The 21,776-nt window shown below is 39.1% G+C and overlaps 1 protein-coding gene across 1 annotated transcript in view; it reads right to left on the minus strand.

Moving 5' to 3' along the window:
* WWOX (WW domain containing oxidoreductase) overlaps window positions 1-21,776 on the minus strand; it is a 680,961-nt gene that overhangs the window by 490,617 nt on the left and 168,568 nt on the right. Inside the window, exon 6 of the mRNA XM_054049157.1 lies at window positions 15,165-15,253. Coding sequence (XP_053905132.1) covers window positions 15,165-15,253 — 89 coding nt within the window. The remainder of the gene's footprint in view (window positions 1-15,164; window positions 15,254-21,776) is intronic.

The following is a 21,776-nucleotide window of genomic DNA, read 5'->3' on the forward strand; positions in this document are numbered from 1 at the left end:
AAACAGTTCACTATGTCACAGTTCTGAAATAGTCATGTAATGATGTCTGATCAGTAGTCAACAGTCCCATATTTTTATCTTTAGGTTCATTCTTGCAGAAGCTTCACAGAAATCTTTAGAGCAACATATTGAAACACGTAGAAGCTTTATGAAGTAAATTTTCTAATGGGCGGGGCTACTGCTTTCTTTTGCTCTCACATTTTACACTTGCAAAATAAATTCTGGATATTCGAAGTATGCAAAAGGGAGGCTGCATTTTTGAAAATGTGGCTCTATGTTTCTGTTCAAGCATCCTGGGTCAAAGTCTGCCTGTGTTTCACCTGTACTATCCCACTCCACACAGTAGGAATGGATGGAAGGGACAACGGATGACCAACCCAGAGTACTTACACAGAAACATAAGACCATATTTTCAAAAGGGCAACCTTCCTTTTGTAGGCACAATTTGCCCCATACCTGAATTGCAACTGCACAACACTGATATGAAATGCCAGTATTCATTTCTGCCCTCAGTTTATTTTGCACAAAAAAAATGAGGGTGCATGTTGTGCTTGCCGAAAGGAATACAAAGTCACAAACCTTCAGAGAATGCATCTCATGAAGTATTAGATGACTCAGTATCACCTCAGAAAGTTTATGTGAAGCTTCTGTAAGAATGCATTTGCAGATAAGATATATACATGTCTTTTTAGACAGGAGTATAATACTGATTTAGAACTGTGCTGCAGTATGTAAACAGTGAAAACCATGGTATGGCACCAGTGTGTCTCCCCTATTGGCCTCATCTTGAAATATGTAGATCTATATTACAGGTCAAATGCTGCCCTCAGATGTGTGCACACATCCTGACTAAGTGAAAGACAGGAAAGCAGGTCACAAAAGAGATGTGCAAAAAATCCATTGAAATGTACAAATAAAAACTCAACAGGAAACACTGAGCACTTAAATATTAAAAATTATTGATCTTCATGCAGTTCTTTCATAATTGTAAGTTTGATTTACATAAGGCACTTTTAACCATTTGGAATTACAAATAGATAGTGAATCAAATCCTATCATTTGCCACTAACTGCAAGTTGGCTGACATGACACAGTGGAGGTCCATCAGTGTCAGAATGAAGGGGCCCCCTTCCCAAGTGTAGAGCACCCATAAAACTGCTCAGGAACACCACTACTCCAACTCATAGGCTGTAGTTATACCCATGCTTTTTGCGCTTCCCTTATAAAGGCTACTGTCCCTTCCAGCTATGTCACCATGGATTCACTGGCCACACCCATGTCTCTCCCTGACAGGCACCCAAACCTCTATTTAATGCAGTGGATAGCCTGTTAAACATCTCCACATATACACTGCCTTTCTAGTATGCACCTGCTGGGGACAAGGGGCAGGGGTTAGCCTAGTGTACATTTATCATAGATACACCATTAACCAACTTTCATTAATTTTTGCAGATCTTCAGCATATAAAAATCAAGGGACAGTGCTTAATTTAGTTTCTGCTTACACTGTGAATATGCATTATCTCACTTTTTCATATTTATCTGATGATTTAATTTATGAATTAGTGTCCTAGATACAAGACATCTTTTTTCCTCAAAAATAAAAAGCTAGTTTGTGAGGTACATTAATATAAATTTTGTAGTTGGTACTTGGCAATGACTTTATGACAAGACACTGCATTGTGAATTCTCAATACACCAATGACAATAAAAAGAATATTCCTCATTGTTACTTTCAGTTGGCCTTTAAATGTATAAGGCAAATGAACACCGCATAAAACGACACAATCTGATGTAAGAGAACACAATAAGACAGAATGAGCCCACATATGAACCTGGACTATATTCTACCTAACCACATTTTAATATCCTTCATTAATGCTAATTATACAATAACTACCAGAGGCAAAATATGTACCCTGTACCTAAACCTGTCAGCTCAATTAATTAAAAACAGGATTCCAGAATATAAAACTATAAAATACTGTGAATTTTTAATTGTAAAGGCATTTAATTGAGTTTTATAAAAAGAGAGAATTACTCCTGCCTCTTTTTAATGAGGTTTTTATTTTTGAAATAACATCTTTTACTAAAAGTTTTTTTTAAACTAAAAGTAATTAAGATTCAAGAGAGTCCCTAAAATTATGAATCTCTACAGTATTCTATCACAAGAATTAGTTTTATCTGTACAAAAATATACAAATAATAAAAATAGAAACACTTTAATCAAATTCCCTAGCTAAATGGTTAGTAGCAGAATTTTTTATTTTTAGTTAATTTTAGTGTTTGTAAATGATGCAAGAATTACAGTCCTGGAAAATAAAGTCCTCTTTACCCAGAGGGCAGTATCAGCAGAGATGGCTACAGAGCCTCATTTCAGTTCTGGAAGGACCACCTTTTGGACTGAGATGATAGTTCAGGACCCACGTCCATTAAGTCCCTGGTCTCTCTAGTGAGGCTGCTAACAAGGGGCCAATAAGTGTCAAGTGTGATGTGAGTTTTTTTTGTGATGTGGACACCTACCCAATAAGAACTGAACAAAGATCACCTACTTATTTCACATTAGCCATGTAACAGCCCTTGTACGATCATGAATTTCAACCACCAAGGGCAGATTCTAGTTTCCAAGGTGCAGTGCTTTTTATCACTGAACATCTCATTGTGCAGTATCTGAATGTTCAGGCTACATGACAATTCACGCCACACATCTGATACTAAAGCCTTGCTTTATGACTGAAATAGTTTTAGTGGATAGCAGGACTATGACCTTGAGTTCACCAGTTTATTGAGAAACTGGGGCAGTCTGCATTAGCCATCGTTATGACCCCTATAAAATAATCTTCTGCATTTAAAGTAGCCTGCTACTATTCTTCATCAAAGGTACAGGTAAATAGCAACAAAAAAAGTCAGCACCAAGGCAGGATTTTCTGTTATGTTTATGCCTAGTGTTGACATTATGAGGCAGCTCTCTTTAACTGTATGACTCCTATTTGACATTTCTGTAAGCACCAGACAGCTAAAACCTTGTACAGTGTTTTGAAAATTTACCCTTATGTCTCCTTAAAATGTCTTCAGCTAGTGACTTACACTGCACCAACTGAGCTAATGCATTCTACCATTACAATTTAAGTATGTATTGGGACCAGCATATAAGCTGCTCTACCACAGTACAATGTCACCGTTTCTTACCATCCTCAGGATAGCAGACCCAAGAATGTAATGTTTTAACTGCAAGTGGTACTGTGATTGAAAAAAACCCCTCTCTCTATGTTGATGAGTAATTAGAATTTGATAACTGTAAAAAGTGTTCTGAAGTAGCAAGGGTATTTTTTCTATTAATGTCTTGAAAATATCTCCAGCCTTGTGCACTGCACATATCCATGACAAGTCACTAACTCTTTTCTTGGACAAGTTATTCAGATCATATGTGCTATGCTGAATCTACTATTAGAAGAAATAAAGTAATCCGAATAGAAACTGCACAGTTTGAAAATATACAGAATATGTTAATAAATGAATGAGATATGGAAATTAAGTCATCTCTATAAATCAATTAGTTATGGAATTTAACAATCAATTTGTTAGCATATGATGCAAAACTATGATCTGTCAACAGTCTTGTGAACTGGCCCTGTGCAGCAGTAGCTACTTTCAAGGGAATTAATTACTGGAAATTTGCAAATGGAAGAATAATATTTTCCAACAAATGTAGCCCATGCATTAGGAGGTTAAACAAACACACCAAAATGTCAATGCAGTTTTTGGCTTTGGTGTTCTCCCATTTAAAACACAATGAAACAGTTAACTAGAACGTTATGCAAAGGGAATACTTCTCAAATCTTCCCATGAAGCAGAATGTCACACCATCTGGGGCACTTCTCAAGTGATTTGAAAAGTTCATACTGTTTGGAATTATACAGAAATTCAACAGAAAAGGCTTTGCCATATCCCCTAAGTCCCATAAGCAACTGTAGACCTATGTCACAGCCACAAATGGATGTAGAGAGCTGTGACTTCTCCTCTGCTATAGAAGAAGCAAAGTCACAACCCACAGAACTTTTCTGTCACATAACTTTAAACCCAGACTTGTTCCAATAAACAAGAGAAACTGGGCACCTCTTGCTGTGAAAAAACATCTTATTTCACGGAAAGTGCACCCATATCAAAGACATCATGGACCACGAGGAACAATAAGCTTAGCCTAGAACCAAGCTAAGCCTAGAACCATGCTCATCTTTTTGAAATTCAGCCCATTTACACAAACAGAAGTCATAGTAATAATGAGGGCAATTTGAGCCACCAGTTGTGACTCTGATATTAGTCTTTCTTACATGGTGGGATAGTAGAGAACACCTAGAGCTCCCACTAACAGACTCACAATGAATTTATAAGGGTATCTACTAACCATCTTAAAACATGGAATAGTCTAACCAGTACTAAAGAAACCATCGCTTGATGCTGGTGTTTTTATAAACTACTGCTTAATGTCTGACTTCCCTCTTCTAAGGAAGCTGATTGAGAAGGCAGCAAAAAATAGCCTCCAATGCCATCTGTCAGATTCCTGTATTCCAGATGCCTGTCAGACAGGCTTCACTGCAAGGCAAGATACACAGACAGCACCTGTAGCCCAGATGGATGATCTCCTCTTATCCACAGACAGGAGAAATACATCCACTCTCATCCTGCTGTACCTTTTTGAAGCGTTTGACACTGTTGATCAGCAAATACACCTTCCCCACCTCCAAGAGGCTGCATGGGTAAATGGAAATGGACTGAACTAGTTTAGCTCCTTCCCTCAGCTCAAACTCCAAAGCCATTATGGGCAACTGTCCATCTGCCTCCAGAAACCTCATCTGAACAACCCCGTACAGCTCAGTCCTCTCCCCTACATTATTCAGCACTTCTGTAAATCCAGAACTTTCTAAAAAAAAAGAAATAAGAGTGACCAATATCTGACTGCATTCACAACTAAATGTAAAACTCACCCTATTGTCTTGTTTTTTTCCTGCCAGTACGTCCTCTCGCATAACAATGGACATACATAAAAAGCCAGCTAATCTCATCAAGTAACTTACTACTTCCTCCTGTGAAGGAAGGGGAAAATACTGATATTGCTGTTTTTTTTTTTTAAATCTGGGAAAGTTCTCAGATACTATGGTGATATAAGAGCATAGATGTTAGATAGATGTCAATAGACTGGCAGACAGGCCTAGTTCTCCTCTTTATGGGGGGCTTGTTCCTCTACATATAAAACTAAAAGGTCAACATCTGAACAAGGAAGGCAGGTTCTGCCTTTAAAAAATCAGGAAATAATTCATACAACATGTGCAATGTTACCCTGCAGTTGGCCTTTCTCACACCTATCCCACCCTCAGAACTCCTACAAAAATAATCTAAACATGGGATTTCACCTTAAACTACATCATGGAGTTAGATTTGAAATAAGAGAATTCAGATAGAGTTTAATTTGTCAACATGCCATGACTCATACATTCACCTGTTTTACACACTGTACACATGTTATGTGATATTAGAAATCCTGGGGCTTAGGAATTCCCCTGCCCCCACCACACACACTTTGTCATTTGAAATGTTTACAGAATGAACTTAAAAAAATAAAGGTCAAGGTGAGTCAAGTTTTTTTGTTTTGTTTTGACTTACTACTGTGGATACCTTCTCCTTTGACCAATTCAGTCCCTAGACATGCACCTTCCCTCCTCTACCACTCCTCCTGAACTTCTCAAACAAGTTATGGAAGAACTGATTTAGAGCATCTTAGTCACTCCATATTGGCTCCAGAGACCCTGATTCCCCAGAATCCTGCAGAAACCCAAAGCAACACCCAGGATTCCACCTCTGTTCACCAACAGTAGTAGGGCATATTATTAAATTCAGATCAAGAGTCTCTGTATTTGAGAGCACTGAGACAGATAAACTAATGTTCCAGACTTTGAGGTATGCCTCACATTTCATCAGTTTGCGCCGTTTCACTAGAAAGGATTTTATCATCCAAGCATACCAGTATGTCTGGCTTCCTTCTTCTACTGGAGTCATGTGAGGGACATTTCCCATATTCAGGCACCATTATCCACCACACTGGACTTTCTTTCACAGGGTTATAACCTGGTGTCAGTTACAACTCTCTCTCTCACAGAAAGTGCCACACTTAGGATATTGGGACAAACTAGAACAAATGTCAGCTCTCCACTCCGTCCTAATATGCCCCCATAGGGCAGCATTTCAAACCAAACTGAAAAAACATTATCTTAGGTCCAGTTCCTGTGTCCTGGCACAGCTATGAAATCCAAAATGCATGTTACTATTCTGCATGGAAGTCTCTGCAAGCCAGTATGTCTCTCCCCACCACTTTTAGTATTTCTCACTCTCCTAGCTGTTGAAAACGTGAGCATGGGAGTTGGGGTAGGAAGACTAGACTTCCCACTCTCCTTGGATGCTAATGTGAGCCCTCCCAACTTTCACATTGGTCTGAGCTCAGCACCTATATAACTTGGCAGGTTTCCCTACTTTCTGATTGTTGGGAAGAAAAAGGAGTTTTGCCCTCTCTCTTTTTCCTGCCATTAAATCCTATTGCAGTGGTGATTTTCTCCACCACTGGAAAGCTACCTTATTGTCTTTCATCCCTGCAACCTCAGGCATGGAGGAGGAGAAGCTTTTCTCTCTGCTGCCCAGAATGCTACAGGTAGCAGCAAGGAAAGTGTCCAGAGTCTGGTAAACTTTACTCTGTTGTTATAGGCACTCACCTGGAACAGTTTTCCACTTTCAAGTGTACAAGTGCTTTTTTTTTTTTCCCCAAACCCTGATTGTAATTCATTTTTTTATAAACATTTACAGGCAGCACTTACAAAGCATAAACCTGCTGGAAGTGCACAATGAGTATTAATTTCTACAATAATTGTGGAATGATTTGTTGTTTCAGCATATATTTCAAGAGGTACGATTTTTACCCATACGCACAAAGCACCCCTTAATAGCAGAAAAAGTATATTATAAAAAAAGTAATCTGCCTTTTTTTGTAGTTTTTTATTTTTTGACACCTATCATGGGAATAGCAAAGTCCTTAGAAAATGTTTTCAAGATCATGGTTGATCATTTGAACAATAAAACATTTCATACATTTTACTTGCCAGTGACAACTCCTTTCTCGGTTTTGCCTAGAGATATGTGCAACTGTAACAGAGTTCAGAAAACCCCCAGCAGCTGCATGCTGCCATTCAGATCTGAAAAATTTCATATTATGATAAAAATTGATGTACTTTGACATCCTCTGGGATTCCCTGCACCTTGGGAACAGCTAATGAAGAAATACAACCTTGCCAGAGTAAAACACAAGCTTTTGGATTCTAGGATTAAGACATTTGGCAAATGAGTGGCCCTTCTCACATCACCAGTAAAGCAACCATACTTTTCTGCCCAATGATTCTGCCTCAGTGTGTTTTGACTGTCTCTTGTCTGATGCTTTTCACAAAAGACTAAATATATTTAAACTATATACTAAATAGTTACTGCTGTCCTTTGTGATATTCATGTTTTGTTAAAATTAAAATATCAATTAAATACACACACACTGTTTTTATTCTCTCATTACCCATTAAGCTATAAAACTGCAAAATGCTTACTACTTCATTTGCAGCAAAAGATTTTTAATCATGCTTATTAAATCATAAATATTTTACTTGCTTATATACCCAATTTGGCCCTCATGGTTCGTTAAATCTTGTGGAAATAGATTGGATTCTTTATTCAGGAACATAGTTTCTGCCTCTAAAGTGTATTTCCACTCAGAAAATGATTCTCTTATCATGCCATTGTTAGGTGCCATATTTATTATCTCAGTGATTCCCAAATTAAAATTTGCTCAGTTTAAAGGTTCTCTCTCTCTCCCCCCCACCCAACCTGCCAGAACAGGAGATTGTGACCTTTTCTTTGCCAGCTGACCTCATCAGTTATCCATGACCTTTATCACCTCCAACTGGATTAGTGAAGCATGCTCTACTTGGGGCTATAGCTAAACAGTCTATAGCTGTGTTCCTCCCCAAGAGGTGTTGTCATACAAAATGCTCAACTTAACAGCCACAGATGTAGACATGTGGGATCTGGAGGCAACTATGGAACTTTCCCCCCTCACTTCTCTAACAAAGCTTGAGCTTTTAAGCATGCTGGAAGACCCATCTATTTGCCCCGGCTTTTGACTTAACGATTAAGGAGAACTGAGGGGTTATTATTGCTTGCTGTTTCTTTATGGGGTAGGGTTTCTACTAAGCATTTGTGTTTCACCTTTCATTAGAGAATTGAACAGGAATTTTATTATTTAATCTGTACACTTGTATTTCATAAACACAGATCACTAACAATATCACAGATTGATGTTTTTTCTTTTAGTTCAAATTTATACAATAAATTAGGGCCCAGGTCTGTAGTAAAGCTGCATTCCTCGGAGGGCCTCTGATGCTTTGCTCTACTCTCTGACCCTCTAAGCATAACCACCACCTAAAAAACTCCTGCTCTAAGTGAAGGTGGGGGGCACTTACTTTGAAGTCTGTCAGTATTACCCCTTATGCTGAAGCTTTGGCCAGAGATGTCACCAAAGATAGTTTCAAATATCCTTCTGGCACCAAAAGCAGCATTGATCTTGGCTGTACTAAAGAGAAAGCACAAACAAGTTCAAAAGAAAGTGGTCTCTTTCATTCTCTTTATTTTCAAAGCCAAGAAGTTAGATACAAACTGAGCCAAAATGCCCAAAGTCAGTATTTGGGTACCTTGAATTGTAAAAACAGCTCCTACAGTCTCAGATGTTCACAAGACTCATATCTATATCTGATAAACCAAATGAAATTGAAGTGATCTGGTGAGCAAGATCTCTGCTTCCACTGAGGTGGGGTCAAGTTTAAGTTTTTACTTTCAGAAATACTGATTATTAGCTGCTGGATCCACATAGCTTGACACTTTCACAAGACAGAGTAACAGTGTAGCAGAGCTTAGAAAAGAGAAAACATTTCCGCAGTCAGCCAATCCCCAGGTTTTAGAAAAGCTCAATACCACCACATGTAAAAGTTTCACCCTAATTTTACTATGTATGTTATAAATGTAGTCAGCCTCTGATCTTATTTAAATGCAAGATATCTGCTGTCTGCAATAGTAACTTCTCAGCTATGCATTTGTTTGCATATTTAAGTCAACCTGGATCCTTTTTAGATGTCTCTTAAATCTACAATGTTGGCTGGAACATTGCTTTATGTCTGAGTGGCACTGACAGAATGCCAAAAGTATTCTAAGTTCAAAAGACAAATTGAATAGTTCAACTGTTACTAGTTCTAATTCATGGAAGGTATTTCTATACGTGCCAAAGGGATTAATAGATTTTTACAGATTTATAAAGAAAATATATTCAAATTCTGAAGTACAATATGCAGTGACAACAATTGTATCTGGCACAAAAATCTTCTATGGAACTTCTAAGCATACTGGCATAATGTGAATGCTGATTATTCATTTAAATCATATCCACATAGTTTTTGGGGTGGATTAGATGTCAGGCATTAACTATGTAACAATTTACTAAAGAGCTTTAATTTTATATATATTATGTATAAAACCATTAAATTATGCCTATGATTCCTTTGTGGTTAAAATGAGTGAACACAATCTAACAAATTTCCAGTATAGGAAAATTCAAAGAGGAGTAATATTCTGAAGCAAGTTTTTAGCATACTCTGAAATCTTAACGGCACCCACAAGATCTCAGCATCCTTCTGCTTGCAGCTTGAAAAAATAGTTCATTCACAGACTGCTAGGGTGCAGGTAAGGAGAGCAACCGAAAGTCTGGTCCTCTCTACTTGGGTGTGGATGAGGAAAAAGGAGACTAAACTTTTCATTCCAGAAACATAATTTTTAACCGCTGTCCTGTTACAATAGGAACAATTAAACAGTCAGCAACTGCCAAATCTTACCACAGCCATAGCTTATTTTAAAAATAGAAAAATAACTGCAGGGAGAATCTATGCATGAAAAGTGCTGTGTAAGTGTAAAGTGTTACTTTCAGCTTCAATACTACTAAATGGTAATGGCTGGCAAGTGCTGCCTTTTTAAAATGGTGATGAATGTATATAAAATTGAAATACCTTCTAAAAATGTTCTTTCCCAAAATTAATCAGATCTTTCAGCAACATAATTTTATTATTTTCTTCCTAATGTTAACTAAAATTGGTTTGATTTTTCCACTGTCTGGATCAAGATGGCTTTAGTTTGAGCCAGAAGGCATGGTAGGAGATGCACCTCAAATTTCAACTGCAATACTGAGATTGTCCACTCGTGAGCCCAGAACCATCAAACACAGTTACAAATGAACTAGATGCAAATGCTATGATGCATGCCTGTACATCAGGGCAACAAATGTGTTTATAAAGGGTGATAATGCAAACCCCAATCCCTCATATCGTGTGTGCTGGATAAAGCATTTAAGAGAAGACTTGGTCACTATTTTGCAGTTCTAAAGCCTAATCATCTCCTGATACAGAAAACTGGATGGTCTGGCCCTTTCAACTGGACAAAAAAGCAACTGATGCCAAATCAATGGTTTTTAGCTCAATGGTTTTTAGGACAATCATAAAGAGGCAAATTCTTTGAGGTTTCCACAACAGAGACATCCAATAAATCATCTGGGTTTATAACTATTGAAAGGGAGAAGGCTGGATATGGATAAAAGGGGTGTGTCTTATACAACTTCAGTAGTAAGGTCCACTACAGCTGGGACTGAAATACATTTTTGATTAATTAATGGAGATATCCTATCTCCTAGAACTGGAAGGGGCCTTGAAAGGTTACTGAGTCCAGCCCCCTGCCTTCACTAGCAGGACCAAGTACTGATTTTGCCCCAGATCCCTAAGTGGCCCCTTCAAAGATTGAACTCACAACCCTGGGTTTAGCAGGCCAATGCTCAAACCACTGAGCTATCCCTCCCCCCGTTCTTCTGACCTCATCCAACTGCTAACACTTTTACTTAGAGAATCATTTCAATGGGAAAGGTTAAAGTGCAGCCATGGTGGTGGAGAGGATGCGTGGGTCAGCAAATCAGGATTACAAAACCACATGCCACAATCCATGCTAAAATTCAGAGATGCGACCAAGCTGTGACTGAGACTGGACTCTGAAATTAACCAACAACAGTATAATGTTCCTGAGCTGTTTTTTTGTGAAGAATTTGCTTCTGTGGAATATTTAGCCACAACCCATGTTCAGGTGGAGTCATTTTTCTAAGCATTTTTTTAATTCTTACAGTCCTCTCTACCTATGGACGCTTGTCCATCACCCATGTGACCAGGCCAAAGTAAGGCAATCTGGGACCCTAGGCATACTGCAACCAGGACCCTTCCTCTTCTCCATGGGTAAATTCTCCATTTGGAGTGACAGTGGCAGCCGGCTCCCCTTCTCTCCCACTACTGGCACCTGGTGGTCCCTCTACCCTCAGCAGGAGGAAGGATTGCATTAACCCCATACACCCCACCAAGGATTTACCCCATCAGCTGAGTGGTATCTGCCTCTCCCTGACTCTTCCAGTCTGCTCTCAGGTAGCTCTCCTTTATGCAGTCCACGTGCTTTTTCTAAAGCCCAGTTGGAAGTCAGCTGACGAGTCACAGGTGCACTGAACCTGGCTCCCCCTTAAAGGCACCAGTCACCCTGTGACAATGCAATTGTTTTCATTCTTCAAGTTGCTATCAGAAATACTCAGACTCTCATATTCTAAAGGAGACAAATATCTTCCTCCCTCCCTCTCTTTTTTTATTTATTTATTTTTAAAGATGCTTGATCAATGACCAGGATTTGCTAACTAGAAATTGTCTGACTGGCTTCTGAAACCCCCTGCAAGGATGCTTCATGCTTTGATGCTTTGGGTATTTCTAGTTCAGAAAAGCCTTTATACTGGAATGGATCAGTTTTAGATCTCTTACCCAGGGAAAGGGCTTTGGATCACGTGACCCCTTTAAGGTTCTTCCCTGGTTTACTGTTAGACAAGGAAAAACCTGCACCTCATCTAGAATAATGGGGGTACCTTAAGCATACTCAGTGCATCTCCTGATATCCTTCCCTCCAGCCTTTTATCTGATGTAATTCCCTAGAGTCAGAATCAGCACCTGGGAGGTCAGAGGGCTTGAGCATCCAAGCCCACACTCTGTTTTATTCAGTTCCAGTCAACAGGGGAGCAGCCCCTGAAGATGTTAGCTGACGAAGAGCCCGGGTGCTTCCCACTGAGGCAATAATGGATGGAGGAGATTATTGAGAGAGCTTGAGAGACCCATCTTCAGCTCCAGAAGTCTAAGAGGTTAAACAGAGCATAACACCAGTGGCTTCTTTAGCAAAATGCATTGCAATAAAAATTACATTTTTAAAGGATCAAATAGTTCCTTATTGCTCCGTAGCCTGGTGACGACAGGCAAGGGAGATGAGAGAAAGATTGTTTTTCCACTCACAGGGTTATCATCAGAAAAGGGATTGTAAAAATTGCATCTTGGGATTGCCATTTGTATCCCAGAATTGCTTACATATCAAATTAGGTTTGTTTACCCTTTCTCCTTAATTACAGCACTGCAGCACTACTGGATATCTGAAAATCTGTGCTCTTTTTGCTCCACATATCACCACCACTTAGACCCAGGAATCAGAACTCAGCTGATAATTTTGTCATTGATGTAGGAAGCAGAAGACACTTTCGTGTTTCTCTTGTGCTGCTATTTTATGGTACGGTGCCAGGGGTTCGAGAAACAGGCATTTGGTGATTGTAAAAAGCTGTCGATTTGGCACAGCATATATCTCCTGACGCACAAGCACAGCTATTCTGGCTGGCACACTGCAATGGGGCGGGGGAGAGTGCTAGCAGTCAAGGCTCCACCCCTTCCCACCTACACGTAGGAGGAGGGGGTACAGGAGCGCTAGAGAAGTTGCTCGCTGTGCTCTGGATGCCCCTTACTCTCCTGAGAAAGTGTGAAGAATGCACCACAATCTATCCATACGATTGTAAGATCCTGAATTCTCTTTGTACAGCACCAAGTACAAAGGGACTGATCCAATTGGGCCCTGGACACTACTGTAATAATAATAATAAACTACAGATAAAACAGTTATTAGTGCACAGATATGTTTTGCAAGACACACACAGCAGGCAACATAGTAACAAGACACTACTGCTACATAATCGCTTTTCTGAGCATACCTAGATACAGTTTAAATCACAGAAATCAGAAATAGAAAGATATCGTAGGCCTTCTAGCCCATTCCCCTACCAGTGCAGATGATTGTAAGGAGGTACCTGCTCCTCTGTATCAGATAAAAGATCTAATGCTCACAGCTGTGTGCGGCATCTGGCTTCCATCCACCATCACAATTTAAACAAAAATATTGTTCAAAGCTCATTTTGGTGAAACCCCCACAAGTCTTATGACAGACACAAACTTTAAACTTTTCTGGAATACTTGAGATCACGATCTCTCTCTCTCTCTCTTACACACACACACACACACACACACACACACACAGAGAGAGAGAGAGGGTTCAGGATGTAATGCAAAGCTGTGGCTAAAAACATTGACCTATAGTATACTACCACTAAGACAGTACTAGTGACACTTTCCAAACTGCAATGAAAAAGGAGTAAAAAAAATAAGAAATCTTTCCATAACAGAAAGACAAAATAAAGCCAAAGGAGATAAGCTGCTACTTCTAATATACTGCACAAAAACAAAATGGACATGATTTGCATTAAGAAATTGATTCTACATTGTCTCGTGCTTTAGATGGCAATGGGAGAGACTTTTGCAGATTTTAAGTCCTCCAGGGAAATTTTAATTGAGCATGCTTTCCCTTTCTGGTTTAAAGATATATGTATACTCAATGGTTCAGACTGGGTGACAATGACATGGAACTGCAGCATTCAAATCAAGTTAAGAATTGCACAGGCAAAAAAGTTATGATCCTTAACTTGCCTTCTATACTTTTTTCTTTGGTAAAGCATATAACATGTTAAGAACCAAGAAGCAGTAAAATCAGAATGCTTCTCTCTTCTAACAGTATGAGAATGGTCAGTACTAAAATATGGCAATGTTTCTACCATTTGTCATTATGTTTTACACATAAGAAAGTTTTAATATGATATGATAAGAATAGTTACACAGGATTTCTGGCAGTAAAGTAACTGGTACTGAAATTCAGTTTTGACAGTTCTCTGAATCTGAAAGACCTGTAAGTACTCAAATGTCATCTGTCTATCCATGTGAGATTTAGCTTTGGCAGTATCTCAAAAGCAAAAAAAAAAAAAAAAAAACGTTCTTTCTACACGATATTTTTGCCACTACAATATTTGTCTAAAAGTGTGTACTCTCTTGGGAAGTATAGTAGGAGGTTTATGTTACAGAAATATTTGTAGGGGGGAAAAAATCACTACTAGGTTTGAATAGTCATAACCATCAGAGTGGGCCAAAATTTGGGTTAAAGCACAATGGGTGGAATTTATCCTCAACAGCTGGTACTTAATGATTCCAAATCATACCTTAAAGTTTGTGATTAATTGATCTGTTCAATCTAAATCAAATCATTTGGAATCTTGCCTGATTATTTCAATATAAGTTGTCCAATTGTTAAGTGAACTTGTCATCTTACTTAATTTCAATTTTTAAAGCCAACCACTTCACAGATAGGTCTGGAAAATAAAGCCCCCTAGCCTGTAGGACTATTTTTTTAAACACTTTAAAAAAAGAAACAGAGAGAGAGCTGAGAGAGTGCTCATCCCTGACCTCTGGCTGTCTTCCAATCCACTGGAAACCTGACAAAAGTTGCCTAAGCTGTTTTGGATATATTTTCGATTTGGCCGTATTCAACAGTCACAGAGGTATCAATGCCCCATTAACGTTGGAATTATACACTGAATTGTCAGAGATCTGTAATTAATTTTCACTCTGCAAAAATAAATACTCTTTAACTGATGTAAAAATATGCACATTGGAAAAAGACCATTCAGTTCCTGTGAAAAAGCTGAATTCACCTATTGTAGTTTCTAAGTCAATCCAACTGTGATGAATTCTACCAATTGTGCTCAGCTGATAAAGACATTAAAATAACAAGAAGTTATGATATACAATCCTCTGTCTGACTACTTACACATTCTTGGATTTGAATGCTTCAGCAAAGTGCTGCACACTGTGAAGAGAAGCGAGGTCTAAGGTCATAGCTTCTACCTTGGCTTTATGCTGCAACGAGAGAAAATTAAAAAAAAAAAAGTAAAGAAAAAGATAAATAACAGCAAGTTTAGTTCACGGTATCATGTTACAGTAAATGTGTTATGGAACATGTCTGAATTCCCTTGTTTAACATTAGAAGCCCACAGTGAATATAAATCATGAAAATGAATGGATGAGTGTAGCATTCAATGCCAAGTGCAGTATTCTAAGTTTGCGGTTCTGCTAAACGCATACACTGTATGGTACACAACTTTATATAGCCCAATAAACTGACAGCAGACAGTTTTAAGGTTAACATGATCTCTTCTATCTCCCATCTAGCTGAATTTTGTGAAGATGCAAATCATGAAATAAAAATAAAAAGTAAACAAATAATTGTTTAAAAAGAGATGCATACATTTAATATACCATTATAGGAAAAACACACATTACATATCACACAAAATACTTTAAAACATTCATACTTTAATTCAACCTTGCATAAAATAGTCCTAAAGCAGTCTATAACATCCACAGCAGCTGATATAAAAGATATTACAGAAAGGAGCAAGGACAGAATTTTATACAAGGTTAATAGGTCACTGCATCTTTAGAGGAAACTGCTTATACTTGGGGCTGTGAATTTGTTACGGAAGTCACGGATTCCGTGACCTTCTGTGATGTCTGCAGCGGCCGGTGTGCCCAGCTCAGGCAGCACACCGGCCATTGCTGGGGCAGTCTCGGGCCACTGCACCTTCCCCCCAAACAGCCAAGTTTGGGTGTGGGAGGGGGCAGGGAGTTGGGCCACGGGGCGGGATGAGGCAGGCTCTGGGCGGCGCTTACCTGCGGGGACATCCCCTTCGGTCAGCTGCTAGGTGGCGGTGTGACCAGGCAGCTCTGCATGCTGCCTCCACCCACAGTGCTGGCTTCACAGCTCCTATTGGCCGGGAACTGCGGCCAATGGGAGCTGCGGCGGTGGTGCCTGCAGGCGGAGGCAGTGTGCAGAGCTGCCTGGCCACGCTTCCACCTAGCAGCTAACCGAGGGGAATGTTGCTGCTTCCAGGGAGCTCCCCAAGGTACACCCCACCCAGAGTCTCCCTCACCCAATGCCGTGCCCCAACCTCCTGCCTCCTCCCACACCCAAACTCGGCTGCTGCTTGGGGGGGAGGGAGAGCGAGGCAGCACAGAGCCAGGTAGGGAGCCTTTCAGCCCCGCCAACATGCCCCCCCCGCCAGCACCGGTCCCGGGTCGCGCACTGCTGCCCCGCTCCCCAAGCAGCTGGGCCACCCTCACCCAGAACCTGTCGGGCCCCTGGGCAGCCACTACCCAAGTTTTAATCACTCATAGTTTTAGTAAAATTCATGGATAGGTCAAGGGCCCTGAATTTTTGTTTACTGCCCTTGACCTGTCCATAACTTTTACTAAAAATATCCATGACTAAAACAGCCTTATTCATACTCCTAAAGTCAACTTTTCAAACAGTGGAGGCACTGGCAACATCACAAAAGGCTAGCCTGAACTTGCCAGCCTTACATATTGAATGGATCTCAATAAGGTTCTCAACACTATGTTCAATTTAAAGGCCTTTGTCTACAATTCTGTTGAACTGTTTTGACTCCAAACCTCAGAACAAATGAGCTAGACCAGCTACCCAGTGGTCTAGAGTCTTTGTAGTCTATTTTCACGGTAAACCTTGAAGGCTTATGGGCACCCCATTGCCCAGACAGAAGTTGATTGCAAGTCCTTCCAGCCACACAGTCCTGTCCTATGAAAGAAGTCCTGTTCATCAGTTGAGGGTGCATTGTACCCCCAAAATGCAGCAATGTTCCATCCCCTGGAAAGAAACTGTTGTGCCTTTAGTCTGATCCCCAAGCCCTATCTTAGAGTCTGGAATAATAGGCCATCTGTGCCCTTCTCACTTCCAGTGATCACAGCTGTCTCTCAGCTCCAGATTCCACCCCCCAAATGATTATCTAACCAGGTTTGAACATGCTTTCAAAGAACTGTGACACTTTTCCATGTCTTCCTCCCCCCCCCCAACCACCACCCCTCTCATTTGGTTGCCTGGATCAGTAAGAAAGAAGTTTGTGTGACATTTCATTTAATCCCCAACCAGTCTCCTACAAATCAGTACAATTGTAATGTGCAGGTTGGACATTAGCATGAGTTGAAGAAAGCGGTGGAGGGAGGAGGGGTGGACGGAAGAAGAAGCCTCAAACATGGCAATACAGTGTAGTAAACTGAAGTATTAGAGGTTGGATTTTACGATAGTGTAAACCCTGCAGGTGGCCCTGCTGAGCGATGGGCTTTACTGCGATCAAGAAATAATAAAGTGGGCATATTTGGAGAAACAAAGCATAGGTGGCGTGGAGGGACCTGTCAGCGCTGGGGGAAGCAGATTTGGCTGCTTCCAACCTCTTCATAATCCCACCTCAATGATGCTTCTCTCTTTTCCTCTTTCTTCTACTTTGTTGACATCCAACGTGCCCATTGCAATTATATTGCAGGTGGGGATTAACTGAAATGTCACTCAGACGCCTTTCTTTCTACTCCATCTGATCTTAAATTGACAGTGAAATAAATACAACTAAAATTTCAGCAGATTCAATTCCCATCAGGAAACATGAAGTCATAGTGCTTTGAAAGGGCTAAAAAAAACTCTCCCCAAAACAGTCTTGCCAGCCCCACAAGATGCACATCACTAATTTTGCCTCACAGGAAAATACTTTCTTTTGTTCAAAGTTCAGAGAGGCCAGCAAGACAATCCTGGCTTGCCCGGTGCAGTATTCCTCAACTGCAGCTCCTCTTCAGCTTTGCAGTGTTAAACTGTTTACTTAATAGTGGGTTTTTTTTAAATTGTTATTATATAGCTAAAACATTCTGCAGTCTTTTCCAAGGGGAAAAGAACAAGAATGCTACAAACACAAGGACAATAAGGGGTCAAAAACATCAAGTAGTTCAACAGACTAAACCACAAGCTGTTAGTTACTATGCTCTTGGGGACAGTGATTCAAGTCCACACTCTATTACTCAGGTAATGCTTTCGCTCTTGGTGTCAAGTTTCAAGTTTCTGCCACTGACTACAAGAATGAAGAGGAAGTGCCTCCAATATTGTGAGTCCAAAGGAAAAACATGTGGTACCTTTCTACTTTCACAAGTAGAAATTCACTGGAGTAATTAGGCCAGATTTGTGGATGGATTTACTATAGGTGTAAAATGGGCAGTTTTAAAAGCATGAATAAAATATTAAAAAACATAAATGACTAATTGTTATATTTAGATAGCGAATGCAAGCTACAAGTATGGATTTCTTGAACTTTGTCAGTTCATCCAATGAACTGAGACCACCATCTCTGTCAGTATAATCAACAGCCCTGTATTGCAAAAAGTTAAACTTATCTTTTCTTTTGCTGCTTTTTTAAGTTTGTCAGACATGAGGTTAGAGAGAAAATCAATGAAAACATTTCTTGAGTAACCCTAACCCCAACCCAAAATGTCCTCCATGGAAAAAAAAAAACATGTTCCAGTGCATGTGAAAGGTGAAAATGACACAAAACAAAAAAATTCACTTACATTTTTCCAAGAGGGCTACTGCTATTCCTGCTGTAATTCTGCAGTTGGCACAGAGGATCATAAGACACTGGGCATCAAATTAAATACACCCCAGGAGAGGGTAAACTACAGCAGCATCCCATTTAGGATAAGAGAGGCATTTTTAAAAAAGCACAATAGACCCTTCCTTGTCTGGAGGTTTTAGTTGAAGGGGGAAAATGGATTACCAAAGGGACCGATAATGGAATAAGCCCAAACAATTTAGTATTACATTCCTGAGAGTCACTTACTCAATAGTGTTCACATTAAAATCTCAGCTCTCATCAATGTACTGTATAATCAAACCAAACTGTGATTAGAATAATATTCCTCTGACATCCTCCCTTTCCTTTGCCAATTTCTTCTGGCTTCTCCTCACCACTGCTGCCCTATGAAATAGGTTACTTGGTGTGATTGTGATACCAGAGGTCAGCCTTCTTTCAACATCCTCCTTTCATTTTTTTTCCTCACTTTGTTTGCATTCAATTATCCTGCATAAAGTGCCTTAGTTCATTTACAAAAACATTGTTTTTATTGATCTCAAAATATTTCCAATGTTATGTACCAGGAGAAATGGAAACAAACAACAACCAATGCATCCACACAAGATCAGAAAAGTACACTTGGATATAAACACACAGGCAAACAACTGATTATCACATGACTTGGAACTGTGTGGGTTTTCTTTAAGCAGTGATTGATGAAATGAATCTTGTACCATTTTTGTGGACTTGGGCAAGCTGCTTCACTTTTCTATCTCAACTTCTCCCCTGTAAAATTTAGATATTACCATTTACCTACCTCCCAGAGGTACTGTGAACATTGCTTACAGTTTGTATAGTAGCTTCAAGGTGTGAAGCACTAGGCAAGTGCTGTATTGCAAGCCTTAAACTAATTTTTTCTTAATCATATACAATAGAACATTGAAAAACTGTAAATAAGACTCACATTTACATTACCAGGTCCTAATAATGTAATAATATCAACAACAACCATTAATGTGCGTAGGCTTGTTATACAGTAGCTCAGCATTACCTGTGTCATCATGTTTTCTTGCTCTCTCTCTATATGCACATGTAGCATGCAAGTGTAGCAGCATTTATACAGGCACTACAATAAAACATTTTTGCTAAAAGGTATCATTAGTATAAATGTAACATACCATCAGAACTGATTGTTAATGGCATCGTGCAAATTCTGACCTAATGTTCATAATTTTATTATGCTGATGTCTCTCACCATTCCACTTTACATATTTTAGTACTGAATTATTCCTCATTTTATGTTGTAAAAATCTTAAATGGGACTTGTCACTTTCACAATTGCAAGAGACACTGGAGCTTCACGCTGACATCATAACATTAATTCACTAAAGCAGAGAAGAAAGCTGCAGAAAACATTTTTATTTAATTTGTCAATAAAAATATGACATTAATGTTCCCTCCACTACTTAATTTTAAATTAAATATTAAAGAGGGACTGGATAGCAGATTGGATTTGGAATAGTTTATAGAGCTTTTCACCTGTAAATCACAAGTTCATTACACTCTGGTTCAATGGACTGTAGCAAATGATCTGGTGCCCTAAATACAGTTTCTGGTGGATAGATGTCCACTGATCACAGCACAAAAAACAAAACAACAACAACAAAAACCTTTCACAAATCGGACCTTTTGCATCCATCTCACTAAACAGGCCATAGACTGAACGGTCATGATGACTGACAACCCATTCACCATAAAAACACAGCAGAGGTGTTTCTACTGTCTCTCTGCCGACTCTGATTAAAAGGATGTGAATTAGTGTCAACTGTGAGAGTTGGAGGGGACGATTTTTGACCATTAGGCAGTGCATTGAGACAGCTAGTTTATATTTCAGTTAGGCCACCAAACAGATAACTGATGCTAGCAACTTTTTGCCAGTAATATCTTGGACCATATTTAAGTCAACAGCCAAGAGAGGAAAGGCTCAATGGCCCATTAAAATTTTCTTAGCCAAATCGTTTTTCTAAAATACACAATGCAAAAACATTTTGAAAATATGCATAGAAATGCTTTCCCTTCTTCTATCCCAATAGTAAGGAAAAAAGATGCTTACCTTATGCTAGATGGTTTTATACATAGGTTTTTAAATATTTTTAAATTTAAGTTTGGCTGATTTGAAGAGAAATTGCACTGGATAACAGTTTATTTAGTTTTGTATGTAAGCTACTTGCCATGAAGAGTAGAACTATTAAAAATGCTCAGAATGTAATTGGAAATATTTTGCATTCGAGACAGAAAAATGCTTATCAGGCCAGAAACTAAAAAGAGTGAAGACACTCAAAGCAAGCAATTTCACTAGATGCAATGTATTCGGGTTACAGCTTAAAAACTGTTTAAAAATGAACACTACCTGGTACAGTAGTTTAGCAGTAAACATGATTGTGCATTTATGTCTTGGTATTGAAGGAGCCTTTTTTCATGGTGAATTTTTCATTCTAATGTAAGTGATGATTTACGTTAAATATAGGTAAAGCATGGTTACATTTTCCTGAAGGATTGCAAGGAAGTGAAGAGCAGTACAATAAGTTGAAGCATAAAAGCTTTCTCTGTCATAATATTTATTATAATGGCATATCAAATAGCTGAAATAAATAATGGATGACTAAAGGTAAATTCATATGATAAAGAATCCTTCAGCAGACACCATTACTTCTGACTGCTCTAGTTTTATACACAGTTGAAGCCTCTTAATAAACATGCTGTAGCCCCTATATCTCATGTAAGTACTGGAAAAATTGAAGATATACTTAAAAGGCAACATAGTGGTCATCAGCTGGTTTACTATATAATTATATTCTCAGTGGGAACTGTCTATGTGCTTTATACATTTAAAAGCCATATTTTCAAGGAAACTTAGTGAGCAGGACATCACTAAAAATATCAGACTTTTGAGGAGATGACAAAAGAAAAATAGAATG

The sequence above is a fragment of the Malaclemys terrapin genome, chromosome 14, assembly GCF_027887155.1.
Source record: "Malaclemys terrapin pileata isolate rMalTer1 chromosome 14, rMalTer1.hap1, whole genome shotgun sequence".
NCBI lineage: Eukaryota > Metazoa > Chordata > Testudines > Emydidae > Malaclemys > Malaclemys terrapin.